This window comes from Tursiops truncatus, chromosome 17 (genome assembly GCF_011762595.2).
Source record: "Tursiops truncatus isolate mTurTru1 chromosome 17, mTurTru1.mat.Y, whole genome shotgun sequence".
Taxonomy (NCBI): domain Eukaryota; kingdom Metazoa; phylum Chordata; class Mammalia; order Artiodactyla; family Delphinidae; genus Tursiops; species Tursiops truncatus.
The window spans coordinates 77,781,036-77,794,841 of record NC_047050.1 but is presented as its reverse complement, the minus strand read 5'-3'; the positions used below and the strand labels follow the sequence as shown (position 1 = coordinate 77,794,841).

The 13,806-nt window shown below is 57.2% G+C and overlaps 2 protein-coding genes across 2 annotated transcripts; one reads left to right on the top strand and one right to left on the bottom strand.

Annotated features, from left to right (window-relative positions):
- The first annotated feature begins 4,347 nt into the window (after nucleotides 1-4,347).
- LOC117308659 (testis-specific serine/threonine-protein kinase 5-like) lies at nucleotides 4,348-7,681 on the top strand. Its single transcript, XM_033842890.1, has 10 exons — nucleotides 4,348-4,510; nucleotides 4,618-4,673; nucleotides 4,895-5,002; nucleotides 5,169-5,320; nucleotides 5,417-5,472; nucleotides 5,768-5,786; nucleotides 5,982-6,097; nucleotides 6,415-6,552; nucleotides 6,626-6,802; nucleotides 7,653-7,681. The coding sequence occupies exons 1-10, from the start codon at nucleotides 4,348-4,350 to the stop codon at nucleotides 7,679-7,681; spliced, it is 1,014 nt and encodes a 337-aa protein (XP_033698781.1).
- Nucleotides 6,956-9,849, bottom strand: HGH1 (HGH1 homolog). Its single transcript, XM_004316826.4, has 6 exons — nucleotides 9,150-9,849; nucleotides 8,977-9,077; nucleotides 8,780-8,878; nucleotides 8,487-8,578; nucleotides 8,276-8,398; nucleotides 6,956-8,190 (listed from the first exon to the last, which is right to left on the bottom strand). The coding sequence occupies exons 1-6, from the start codon at nucleotides 9,773-9,775 to the stop codon at nucleotides 8,011-8,013; spliced, it is 1,221 nt and encodes a 406-aa protein (XP_004316874.2). The 5' UTR covers nucleotides 9,776-9,849; the 3' UTR covers nucleotides 6,956-8,010.
- Nucleotides 9,850-13,806: the final 3,957 nt, after the last annotated feature.

Below are 13,806 nucleotides of genomic sequence, written 5' to 3'. Positions count from 1 at the left end.
CTCACTGGTCGGAGGTGCGTCCCTCTCGCCCTCTCCACCCGGTCCCCCGAACGCCAGAGAGTGAGAGTGCGCAAACTCCGCCTCGCGCTCGGCCCCGCCCCCTGCCGCCCCGTGACCGCCACACCTGACTGTTGGGCGCCAGTAGGGCAGCCCTGTCCGCCTCAAGGCGTGCGGCCGGCCACTGCGCAGGCGCAGGACGCGGCTCCCTTCCCACTCTGCTGTGTCCTCGTACGACATTTACACCGCGATGATCCCGGCACACAGACACCGCCCCACATACCGGGAGAGGCATCGGCGACGCCGGCTCGGCGCGTCAGTGCGCCCAAAGCCGGTCCTCTCACAAGCACATACCTGTCCAGGTACGCACGCCAGGTGGGCCTGACCGGGACACACACAGGCACTGTCATGCCCTATATCTCTCACACATGCACACACACTGAACACCCAACCAACACCCGAGAGACCCAGGGCCGAGGATCCCTCCGCAAAAAGGTACACACACGCAAACTGGAGGCACACGTCCAGTATGCCAACAGACCGTGGGAATCAAGATGAGCAGCCATAGGGCTTCCCTGGTGGCGCAGTGGTTGAGAGTCCGCCTGCCGATGCAGGGGACACGGGTTCGTGCCCCGGTCCGGGGGGATCCCACATGCCGCGGAGCGGCTGGGCCCGTGAGCCATGGCCGCTGAGCCTGCGCGTCCGGAGCCTGTGCTACGCAACGGGAGAGGCCATGACAATGAGAGGCCCGCGTACCGCAAAAAAAAAAAAAAAAAAAAAAAAAAAAAAGATGAGCAGGCATCAATGAAACTCCTAGGGACTTCCCCGGTGGCCCAATGGTTAAGAACCCACCTGCCAATGCAGGAGACACGGGTTCCGGGTTTCAGCCCTGATCCGGGAAGATCCCACATGCAGCGGAGCAACTAAGCCCGTGCACCACAACTACTGAGCCTGCGCCCCAGAGCCCGCGAGCCACAACTACTGAGCCCGCAAGCTGCAACTACTGAAACCAAGCACCTAGAGCCCATGCTCCGCAACAAAGAGAAGCCACCACAATGAGAAGCCTGCGCACCACAACCAAGAGTAGCCCTCGCTCCCACAACTAGAGAAAAGCCCAGGCCCAGCAACAAAGACCCAGCGCAGCCAAAAATAAATAAATTAAATAAATAAATAAATTTATTTATTTATTTAAAAAAATAAAACTCCTAGAAGAGAACATAGGCAAAACATTCTCTGACATAAATCGTACCAATGTTTTCTTAGGTCAGTCTTCCAAGGCAATAAAAGTAAAAGCAGGGCTTCCCTGGTGGCGCAGCGGTTGAGAGTCCGCCTGCTGATGCAGGGGACACGGGTTCGTGTCCCGGTCCGGGAGGATCCCACGTGCCGCGGAGCGGCTGGGCCCGTGAGCCATGGCCGCTGAGCCTGCGCGTCTGGAGCCTGTGCTCCGCAACGGGAGAGGCCATGACAGTGAGAGGCCCGCGTACCACAAAAAAAAAAAAAAAAAAGTAAAAGCAAAAATAAATAAATGGGACCTAATCAAACTTAAAAGCTTTGAAACCATAAACAAAACAAAAAGACATCCTATGGAATGGCAGAAAATATTTGCAAATGATGCGACCAACAAGGGCTTTATTTCCAGAACATACAAACAGCTCATAGAAATCCATAAAAAAAAAAACCCCAATCGAAAAATGCACAGAAAGGACATCCCTGGTGGCGCAGTGGTTAAGAATCCGCCTGCCAATGCAGGGGACATGGGTTCGAGCCCTGGTCCGGGAAGATGCCACATGCTGCGGAGCAACTAAGCCCGTGCACCACAACTACTGAGGCTGTGCTCCAGAGTCCGCAAGCCACAACTACTGAGCCCACGTGCCACAACTACTGAAGCCAGCATGCCTAGAGCCCATGCTCTGCAATAAGAGAAGCCACTGCAATGAGAAGCCTGCACACCACGACGAAGAGTAGCCCTGGCTCACCACAACTAGAGAAAGCCTGCAGGCAGCAACGAAGACCCAACTCAGTCAAAAGTAAAATAAATAAAATAAATACACTTATTTTTTTTAAATGCACAGAAGACGTTTCTCCAAAGACATACAGATGGCCAATAGGCACATGAAAAGATACTCAACATTGCTAATTATTAGAGAAATGCAAATCAAAACTGCAATAAGGTACCACCTGACACCAGTCAGAATGGCCATCATTAAAAAGTCTACAAATAACAAATGCTGGAGAGGGTGTGGAGAAAAGGGAACCCTCCTACACTGTTGGTGTGAATGTGAAGTGGTGCAGCCACTATGGCAAACAGTATGGGGGTTCCTCAAAAAACCCAAAATAGAGTTGCCATATGAGCCAGCAATCCCACTCTTGGGCATATATCTGGAGTAAACTATAAGTTGAAAAGATACATGCACCTCAGTGTTAATAGCAGCACTATTTACAACAGCCAAGACATGGAAGCATCCTAAGTGTCCACTGACAGATGAATGGATAAAGAAGATGTGGCACATGTATACAATGGAATACTATTCAACCATAAAAAAGGATGAAATAATGGCATTTGCAGGGACATGGATGGACCTAGAGATTATCATGCTAAGTGAAGTAAGTCAGAAAGAGAAAGACAAATATAACGTTACCCTCCCCTTGAAATACCTGGCGCAGCTTCTCTTTTCCTAACCCCCAGGTCAGTAGCAAACCAGTTAGTTTGCCCATATTTTCTATACTCCAGGCAGTTTGCTAGACAAGGGTTGTGGGTGAGCAACGGAACATCAAACACCAGCCTTGTTCTCAAGCAGCTCACAGTCCAACAGGGATGACAAAATGTGCCGCAGCAGTTCAATTCCAAGCATTCCGAGGCTCTCCCTGCAGCGGGAGCACCCTGCGGACCGTGGATCCCGGCGGGGACAAGTCCAGTCCCCAGCCACTGCCAGGACGGCAGCCCCCAGCCACTGTGCCGTCCAGCTCACAGAAGAGAGACTACGACTTGGGCCTCAGTTGTGTCGTCTGGAAAGGGGGCATCGCTTGGTGTTACTCAGATTTGAAATCCTGGGTGTGAACTGCCTACCACAGGACAGGCATGTCGGGTGCGGTCTGTGCACAGGAGCAGGACTCTGGGAGCTGGTAGTTGCCCCTTAGAACAGCACCTGGCTCACAGCAGGCACTTAGGAAACATTGGCTCCCCATGGTAAAGGCACTCACAGAAGACTCCAGGGGCCAGGAGAAGGGAGGGACCATGTTGGCGCATCTCTCCTGGAGCTGGGGTTTGAGGTGGACCCAGGCGGGGGCGAGGGTTACTTGCTTGCTTGGGAATGTGTCATCAAGTGTGTAGACAGCTCTGGGGGAAAGGCCTCTGCAGCAGGTCTTGGCCTGAGCAGAAGCTTCCAGGCCTGAGCAGAGGAAGGCTGGGTGGCTTTGGGAATTCTCTGGCTGGCCAGTGGTTTTTTTGTTTGTTTGTTTTTGTTTTTTGGCTGCGTTGGGTCTTCAGTGTTGCGCGTGGGCTTCCTCTAGTTGCGGTGAGCAGGGACTACTCTTCGTTGCAGTGCGTGGGCTTCTCATTGCAGTGGCTTCTCTAATTGGGGAACAGACTCTAGGCGCGTGGGCTTCAGTAGTGGTGGTTCGTGGGCTCTAGAACACAGGCTCAGTAGTTATGGCGCACGGGCTTAGTTGCTCCGTGGCATGTGGGATCTTCCTGGACCAGAGATTGAACCGGGGTCCCCTGCATTGGCAGGCGGATTCTTAACCGCTGCGCCACCAGGGAAGTCCCCAGGCCAGTGGATGTGACTTGGCACTTTCACTGCCAAAGGCCTGGATTCAATCCCTGGACAGGGAAATAAGATCCTGCAAGCCTCACAGCACCGTCCAAAAAACGCCTCTTTTGGCCCTTGGGGTTCTCACCCCAGAGAATGGGCCTCAGGCAGGGCAGGGCTGGTTCCAGCAAGATGTTCTTAGGGCAAGCAAGTCCTGGGGGATAGGACACCCCCTCCGAGGGCGCGCTGCAGGTGCAGCTATAGAACCTTCCACTCTAGAATCTGCCCCCGCTATCCCAGAGCCTGCCTTCCCCGTGCCAGTCTATGGTTGTGCAGCTGTGTTAGCCTCCCACCCCGAGTTCTCAGTCCTGGGCCCTCCCGTGTCTCTGCCCCAGTCCCAGGAAGACTTCAGAAACTCGGCTGCAGCCTTGAGGGGGCGCAGGTCCCAGCTGGCCTCCTGCAGCCCCATCACCCCTGTCCCGCTAACAGGTCAGGCCTCAGTCACGCCTCCCGCCCCCCGTCCCCAAGGCCCTGCGGTGAGCTGGATGGCCCCAACCCCTTCCGCAGTGCCCTGACCTCCGGAAGGTCAGACCAGACCTTCATGGACCAGAGAGCCTTCATGGAGCAGGTATGCGAATGCAGGGACAACAGCTACCCGCCTTCCTCCAAGAAGATCGGCTCTGGGGCCTTCTCCAAAGTCTACCTGGCCTATGCCACGCAGGAGCGCACACAGCCCAACTCCAAGCTGGCCTCTGACCTGCGGGGTACGTGCCACACCACAGAGAGGCAGGCCACCTCCTCCCCATGGGGTGGGGGATCCGTGGTTCACCCTCCAGCCCAGCCCTGAGGCCCCTGTCCTAACCCCACTCAGGCACTTTCCAGGTGCTCTGGCCCCCTCCTGGTCCTGCATCCTCCCTGAAGGCCAAGGCTCGGGCAGGCTGATCACTCCCAGTTCCTGGACCCCTCGAACACATAAGTGCCTGGGACAGGAGTGGGCAGGAGACCAGAGCGGCCCCCCAAGGACGCTGCTCACCGAGCCTTGCCCCGGCCAAGTTCAGCAACATGCACGAAGGCCACAGGGCCTGCTCTGCCACATCCCGCCCCCGGGGCTCTGGTCTCCGCACGGTGGCCACCCTCCACTCCCGCAGGTGGCTATCAAGATCGTCTCCACCGCTGAGGCCTCTGTGGAGTTCTCCTGCAAGTTCCTGCCCTGTGAGACCTCGTCACTCAGTGCTACCTACAAGCACCTGAACGTGGTGGGCAGAGACCCCAAGACATCCTGGTCCCCTCCTGCCCAGCCCAGGCCTGCCGCCTTCCCCTCCTGGGACCCTTACGCTCGAGCCCAGCCCCATCCTGAGACCCCAATCCAGTGCACCTGACGGCCCCTCCTCGGGGTGATGGCAGGCGGGCGGGATCCAGTAGGTGCAGCTCTACGAGACCTACCGGAACAGCTGGCGCGCCTACTTGGTGCTGGAGCCAGCGGCCCCACGACTGCCGCTGCCCGGGGCTGGAGCAGGGGGCCCACAGGCTGTGCCGGCAGCTAGCCAGTGCTGCGGCGCACTGCCCCAGCTCAGGCATGGCAGTTGAGGGCGCCGCCCAGCCCACCCGCCCACCACATGGAGAGAGCCGCCTGAGCTCAGGCCCAGCCTCACCTCCGCTTCCCCATGCAGGGACCTAAAGTGTGAGAACATCCTGCTAGATGACCGAGGCTTCCTAAAGCTGAGCGGTGAGCCTGCGGCCCAGCCCGCAACCCTGCCCCCAGCCTGCGCCAACTGACTGAGATCTTCGACTTCTGAGGGCCACACATTCCCCACTCTCGCCCCAGCCAGGCACCCCGTGTCTACACTGGCTCGCTCCAAACTTCTGACCCCAGTCTGCCTTGTCCTTCAATCCCCCTAGGAGGCCTACACCCCACCCTCGCCCAGAGCCACACTTGCAGTCACCCCACACACCCCATGCCCACCACAGGAGCCCACTTACACCCCGCCCCCCCCCCCGCCCTCCCTGTATGCCCCCTGCAGACTTCGGCTTTGCCAATCGGTAGGGGCTTAAGAACTCGCGGCTGAGCACCTTCTGTGGCTCTGTGGCCTACACAGCCCTGGAGGTCCTCACAAGCAAGTACAGCAGGGAGCAGGCTGACCCGTGGAGCCGGGGAGCGCCACCTCACGGGCTCCAGGACCCCTAGGGAGGGGAGGGGAGGGGAGGGGGCACGCCCTGGGAAGCCCACGCCCCCAGAGGTGTCATCCTCTACGCCATGGTGACCGGGAACCTGCCCTTCAAGGAGCGCCAGCCCCACCGCATGCGGTACCTGATGCGCCAGGGCCCCACCTTACGGCCAGGCCTGTCCCCAGGTGAGCGCCTCCACCCTGTGTCCCTCCCCGGTCCCAGCCCGCACCCAGGTGGGCGGCAAGAGAGAGCTGGGTCCAGAGAGGTGGAAATGTGTTGGTGGCCCCGCTAAGCCTGAACCCTGCGCTAGCCCAGGGCAGGGCGCCTCACCTCTCTCTGCCTGTCTCCCCACGTGTGAAACACGGACACCCTACGGCCGTTTGGGAAGACTGAACGGGATGACACCTCCAAGCTGCCAGCATTGTTGGCCGCGATGGTTGCAGGCTGGGGCGCGAGAGGGCAGTGGCACCTGTAGGCCGCATCCTTGAGCCCTCACCCGCAGAGTGCCAGGACCTGATCCGAGGCCTGCGCCAGCTGCGCCCGCGAGCGCGCCTGGGCCTGCAGCAGGTGGCCGCGCAGCACGGGAGGCTGCCCGCCGCACATACGCTCTTCCGCACCGTGCTCGGCGGCGTCACACCAGGTGCTGCACGCCCACCAGTGTGGGCAGGTGGGCGGCTCCTCAGCGCCCCACCTGACCCTCCCACTCCGGTCAGTTGCAAAGAAGCCCGAGGAGTGTGAGCTCCCAACGTCCCCGGACAACGTGGAGCCCAGCGCGGACTCAGATCCCCCAAGGCCGCTCCTGCACCTGCGGCGACCCCAGCAACAGTGCACCCCCCTTGAGAGTGCCTCTGGTCCGGCGCCCGAGCCCACGGAGTCTCCCCCGAGACGAGGTGCGACCCTGCCGGGCTGGGACTCTGGAGCACGGAGACGGCCAGTCGCGCGGCGAGCCCCTCCAGGCGTCCGCTGTCGCCACGCCCCATGTCTGCCATCCGGACCGTGCCTGGACACCACCTGGTTAACTGAGGGCGGGCGGGACGGCGGGGGCAAGGCCAAACAGAGCGTTTATTCTGTGGAGCCAACGGCGTGGACTTCTCAACGCGGGAAGAGGGCCGCGGGCCTTGGGGCATCTGCAAAACAGTCCACACACCTCCAGGCCAGAGCTTTCACTTATCTGGGGGGAGGGAGGGAAGAGAGAGGGGACCGCAGAGGAGGGAGGCACCCGGCACCCATGAAGAAGCCAGCCTTGATGGGCGTGCCAGGGGACGGTCTCCAGCTTTGGAGGGTGGTCAGGGGAAAGAAGAGCCCAGGGCAAGGCTGCAGGCACATCAGGGAGGCTCTCAGCTCGGCAGGCGAGGGGCTCTGGGGAGCTGAGGCTCAGGCAGGCTGACCAGCGAGAGGGCCCAGCTAGCGGGGGAGAGCGAGGGCATCAGCTCAGTCCAGGACTGGGAAATAGGACTTGAGGAGCTTGCAAAGAGCGGAGGGCAGGTTTGGGCACAGGTCAAGTGGAAAGGTGGGGAGCATGAAGGGGAGGCAACGCCCAGCAAGTGCTCCGAGGACAGGCCACAGGGGTGCAGCCCTGGCTAGACCCCACGACAGGCTGTGGCTGGTGAAAACCTCAACAGGTGAGCCCTTTGAGGCTGGGTCTCCGGCAGGGCCCCAGGATGGAGGGGCCTGGGGTGGGACTGGTACCAAGGGGCACTGCAAGCACCTGGGTGCCCCCCTATGCCCAGACCCCCGTAGCACCGTTGGGACTGGGAAGCTCCAGCTAGCCCCTCGGGCTTGCAGTGTTTTTCTGTCCGGCCCTGCTGGCCATCCCCGTGGAGATACCTGAGCAAGTCACAGGGTTGGGCCAGCTCTGGCTGAACAGTCCTCCTCTGAGCAACCAGCCTTCTTGCTGGAGCCAACAGGGCACAGGGAGGCACCCTCAACCCTCAGCAAAGACCTGGAGCTTAAGAACAGCTCTGCTTCTCAGCAAGGCGCACCCTCAGAGCCAGGGGACCCAGAGGCCTGCGGGCGGCTGCACACAGACCCGGTCTGGGAGGCCTGGACGGATGGCGAGCAGAGGTGGGCCCAGGGCTGGCGGCAGGCTTCGCGGGCCTCAGGTGGGTGCAGCTCCCTCTGCGCGCGTCTCTGGGGCCACAGCTCCAGCTGCTGCCGCACCGCTCGCGCTGCTCTGCTCCTGGCGGTCCTGCTGCTGCAGCTGTCGCTCAATATCCTCAGGTACTTGCACCTCCAGCAGGTTTTCCATGCCATGCTCTGGCTCATCCCCAATGAGGACCTGCCAGCAGGGCAGGCAGGGGAAGCAGGTGAGCAGCTGGCTGGCACACTGTGGACATCCACCACTCCCCCAACCCTGCACCCACCTGGATGAGTTTCTCACAAGTCACCCGCACATCGGGCTCTGGCTCCCAGTTGTGCAGCTCGCGCAGGATCAAGTAGGCTCCCTGGTCCCTCACCTGCTTCCGACCAGGTGCCGTGGCCGTCAGCTGGGAGAGGGCAGAGATCATCCAGACATCAGTGTGCTAACATGTAAGCGTGTGGGGGTGACATTAATGCAGCAGCACGCCGGCTCACCAGCATGATGGCCTCAATGAGCATCTTGCGGATGTCGGCATCAGGATCTCGCTGCTTGTCTTGTGGCAGGTATTGCAGGTCAACGGGCAGCCCTAGGAGTGAATTCACTGGGTCCCTATGCTGGCCCCTGGTCTGCTAGGCAAGACCCTGCCATTGTAAGGCCCATCTGTGTTCAGCAACTCCCTGCTAGAAGGTTTCAGAAGGGGCCCTGATCTGGACACTTCCTTCTGCCTCTCCCCCACTGGCCTCCCCTCCTGCCAGACCAACCCTGAGGCTCGACCCAAGCCACTCACGCTCCATCTCCTCCTCGGAGAAGTCCTCAGGCCCAGCCAGGGGCAGTAGCAAGTAGGGGAGAATGTCCACCTCAGGCCCAAGCAACCACTCATGGTGTCCTGGGGAGAAACAGGAATGGAGGCCAGTCCAGAGGGGCCCCAGGGTCCAGTCTATTCCTCCCACTCCCCGACACGGCAACTTCCTCACCACCACTCACGGTGCTCGAAGCAGCAGTTTCGCAGTGTCCCCACCACCCCGCCCCTGCGCACCGAGGAGTCCGGGTATTGGGTAAGGGGCAGCAGCCGCTGGACCACGCACCTGGAGGGAAAAACCACTCAGTGCCGTCCCTGCTCATTTCCACGCCCTCCCCGCGAGCGCCCTGGGCTTCACCTGTCGTGATTCAGCAGGAAAGCGCGCGTCGCAGGACGCTGGCTGAGGTTGGAGAGCATCGGCCCCAAGTAGTGCAGGGGCGCGCGGGCGTTGTAGCCGGGAGTGCACAGCGCGAGCACCAGCCGCTCCAGGCCCGACTCCCCGGGCTCAGCGGCCGCCAGCGCCGCCATCAGCGCAGTACATGGCACCGGCTCGCGGCTGAGGTTAGCCAGCACGGCGGCCGCCTCCTCGGCCCAGGGCCACTGTGGGTCCAAAGCGCAGCCCAGCAGGCGGGCAGGTAGTCCGGGCTCGGCCGCCAGCAGCGGCTCGTGCAGACCAGGGTCGGCGGCCAAATTGACTAGCGCGCGAGCGGCGTCTCGGGCCGGGGCGGGAGGAGGGGCCACCGCCAGCTCGACCAGAGCCCGCAGCAGTGCCGCCTGGCCGGCCAGCAGCGTGCGGCCGGGCCCCGAGCCGGTCAGCGCCAGCACATGCTGCGCCGCCGCCGCCTGCAGGTCAGCCCGCGCCCCGAGCGCCAGGAAAGGCAGCAGCTTCGCCGCCTCCGCCTTCGGGCCGGCCTCCACTATCGGCGACCCTACAGAGGCGAGGCCACCGGCTGACCCACCCACGACCCCTTCGTCCTCCCGCATGCTTGTCGGCGTGCTCCGCTGCGCAAGCTCAGCTTTGCGATGCGCCTACAGGTGGGCAGCGGCCCCGCTCACCAGGGTACCGGAAGCCCCGGTGACCAATCCGAGGCTACCGACTCCGCGCAAGGGGCGGGACCGGCGCGCGGAGGCGGGGCCACGCCAAGGCCCGGGGGATTGTGGGATTGGTTGCCGGCCAGAAGCCGGGGACCTCGGGCTCTGCGCGGTGGTGGGGGTCGTGCAGGGACAAGCTTTGGGCCCCGGCATGGCACCGTCCCTTGGGGGTCCTGCCAGCCGCTGATAGCAGACCGATTACATTCCCTCTTCCTTCATGATTGGCAAACATCCGTCTTCGCGGGAAGAAAAGCAGGATCAATTACAGTGATTGCCTTTCTAGTGTATCCCTGGCATACTCTCCGTTTGATCGTGATATATTTTCGGTTTTATATATGGTTGTATTCAGTTTAAGAAAAAAAAAATTTTTTTTAATTTTTGGCTGTGTTGGGTCTTTGTTGCTGCGCGCGGGCTCTCTCTAGTTGCGGCGAGCGGGGGCTACTCTTCGTCCGGGTGCAGCGGGCTTCTCATTGCGATGGTTTCTCCGTCTCGGTGCGCGGGCTCTAGGCGCGCGGGCTCAGTAGTTGTGGCGCACGGGCTTAGTTGCATCTGCGGCATGTGGGAATCTTCCCGGACCAGGGCTCGAACCCGTGTCCCTTTCATCGGCACGCGGCTTCTTAACCACTGCGCCACCACGGAAGACCTTATTGGTCTTGTTAAAGAACCACCTTTTGGATTCATTTCTTTATTGTTTTCTTTTTCAAGTTTATTGATTTCTACTTTGACCTTACTGTTTCCTTTCTTCTGGTTACTTTGAGTTTAATTTACTGTTCTTTTTCTAGTTTCTTAAGGTAGAAGCTGAGGTCATTGATTTGAAACCTTTCTTCTTTTCTAATATAGGGGTTTCCCCACAATTATTACCTGACTCATGGGTTATTTGTTATGTACTTTACTTTTACATAGGTTATAAGCCTCTTAATAGATATTATTTTTGTTTCACACTAAGGGCTAGGACAAAGCCTCTAGGGGCAGTGATGCCCAGAAGAGCCACTTACAGGGAAAAATATGGCCCTGAAGTCAGGAGGTCATAACGTCCAAGAGCCGGGACTTGCCCCGCCTGAGACCCATAGCCTCAATCCCAACCTAAACTTTCCTGAAAGTCCCATGGAAATTGAGGAAGAGGATGGATGAGTCCAAGGACGTGCCACCTCTCCAAGGCAACCACATGCTCGGGACACACAGATCCCGGCCAGGCCATAAGAGTTGAAAATTCCTCAAGGTATGGAATTAGAATATTGTGGATAACCTAGGTAAATGATGCCCTCTGGTGGGTACTTTTGACTGAGACAGAAATGTGCACCTTCAGGGCCCACTTGCGTGAGCAGGGGACTAATGAGCAGGCCCGTGATTTGACTGCGTCAAGGATGTGTTTACAGTAATCAGCAGCTAGGGAGCCTTAAATATGCCCACGGTGAATTAAAAGATCCAAAGTGTTTGGAAGTGATTTCAAAGTTAAAGGTACAAGAACTGTACAAAGAACCCCCTTATAGCCTTGACCCAGAGACCTCAAATTCCCAGGTCACCCCTGTAATGACCTTTGTCTCACCTCTTGTGTCCAGGTGGGAACAGCTCTTCATGCCCTTGACACAGACCACCGGCCAGCTATTGTGGAGCACGTTCCTCGATTTGTATTTGTCTGGTTGGCTCCTGATTAGATTCAGGTTGTACATTTCTGGCAGGAATGCTCTGGAGGAAATCCTGGGTTCTTTTCATCCTGTCCAATCAGGTGGCACAACGTCAGTGTGTCTCAGCGCGGGAGAGGCTTATTTTGATTACTTAATTATGATGGAGTGGCCCAAGCTTCTTCCCTGTCAGGTTACTCTTTTTCTTCTTGTATTTAATAAGTATTTTATGGGGGGATACTTTGAGGCTATGTAAACACTCCGTTCCTCATCCACCCTTCACTCCCTCGTTTTTGCATGTATTGTTTTTTTTCTCTGAATTAGTTATTACTGTGATGGTTTCCAAATGGCTATTTTCTAATTTTATCATTTATTGTAGGGAAAAAAGCTTTCTCTTTACCTATTTATGTCAATGAAGTCTCATGGATTCCTAGTTTATTCATAGAAATATAATACTTTACTGTCATTATTTTGATCCTCAGTTTGGCCAGTGGAAGCCCCTTTAAGGAGGCTCCTGTGTGTTTTTATTTATTTATTTTTAAAATTTATTTATTTATTTATTTTTGGCTGTGTTGGGTCTTCGTTGGCGTGCGTGGGTTTTCTCTAGTTGCGGCGAGCAGGGGCTACTCTTGGTTGCGATGTGCGGCCTTCTCATTGTGGTGGCTTCTCGTTGCGGAGCACAGGCTCTAGGCACGCAGGCTTCAGTAGTTGTGGCATGTGGGCTCAGTAGTTGTGGCGAGCTCTAGAGCTCAGGCTCAGTAGTTGTGGCGCACGGGCTTAGTGGCTCCGTGGCATGTGGGATCTTCCCGGACCAGGGCTGGAACCTGTGTCCCTTGTATTGGCAGGCAGATTCTTAACCACTGTGCCACCAGGGAAGCCCTTCTCTGTTTTTTTGGTGGTTTTTTTAATTTTTAAATTTTGTTTTATTTTTATTTATTTATTTTTGGCTGCGTTGGGTCTTTGTTGCTGTGCGTGGGCTTTCTCTAGTTGTGGCGAGCGGGGGCTACTCTTTGTTGTGGTGCGTGGGTTTCTCATTGCGGTGGCTTCTCTTGTGGAGCATGGGCTCTAGGCACGCGGGCTTCGGTAGTTGTGGCACGTGGGCTCAGTAGTTGTGGCTTGTGGGCTCTAGAGTGCAGGCTCAGTAGTTGTGGTGCACAGGCTTAGCTGCAATGCGGCATGTGGGATCTTCCCGGACCAGGGCTCAAACCCGTGTCCCCTGCATTGGCAGGCGGATTCTTAACCTCTGTGCCACCAGGGAAGTCCCTTCTGCATGTTTTTTAAAATAGCTTTATTTGAAACCAAACAGGACCCTGCAGGGCCTTCCTGGGGAGAGACACCCGCCACGTCCCACCACCTCTAGCCTCCTAGGCTGTCCCTGAGTTCCAAAGAGCAAATTGAATCACAGAAGTGGGAAAACGTAGCAAAAAAGAGAGAGCAGTCTAGACAAAGTAATAATAGTTTAGCCATAAAACAAAGTCAAGGACCTTTAGTTGTACTTGAAGGCTACAGATAATATCCTGAGCCATATCCTTGAGTGGTTTTGCAGATACTAAAGCCCCCAGCAGGTGGAAGAAGTTAACTGCATGCTGACCACCAGCACTTAGACCGCAGAAAACTGATAATTGAGATTTCCGAAATACCTAGTACCCTGTTACCTCACCATCAACCAACCAGAGAACTGTGCACGAGCTGATCACAAAACCCATGACACTCTCCCTCACACTGTCCTTAAAAGCCATTCCCTGAAAGCCACTGGGGAGTTCAGGTCTTTTGAATATGAGCTGCCAGCTCTTCTTGATTGGCGCCTGCAATAAACGCTGTACCCTCCTTCACTACAGCCCAGTGTCAGCAGATTGGTTTCACTGTGCATCAGGCAGGCAGACCCAAGTTCCGTTCGGTAGCATATTGAGATGTAATCCACATACAGTACAGATCATCCATTTAAATTCAGTGGTTTCTGGTGTGTTACATTAACTGTTGTAAACGGTTGTAAAATACATGTAACAAAATTGACCATTTTTTGGGCTGTGCTGCACAGCTTGTGGGATCTTAGTTCCCCAACCAGGGATTGAACCCTTGCCCTCGGCAGCGAGAGCGCCAAGTCCTAACCACTGGACCAACAGGGAATTCCCCCATTTAATTATTTTTAAGTGTATAATTAGTGGCATTAATCACCACCACAACATTCTGCCACCATCACCACTGTGTATTTCCAAAACATTTTCACCCCCCAGAGCAGAAACTCTAACCTCCCAACCCCTCCAGTGACCTCATGGCTATTTTCTGTCTCTACAAAGCTGC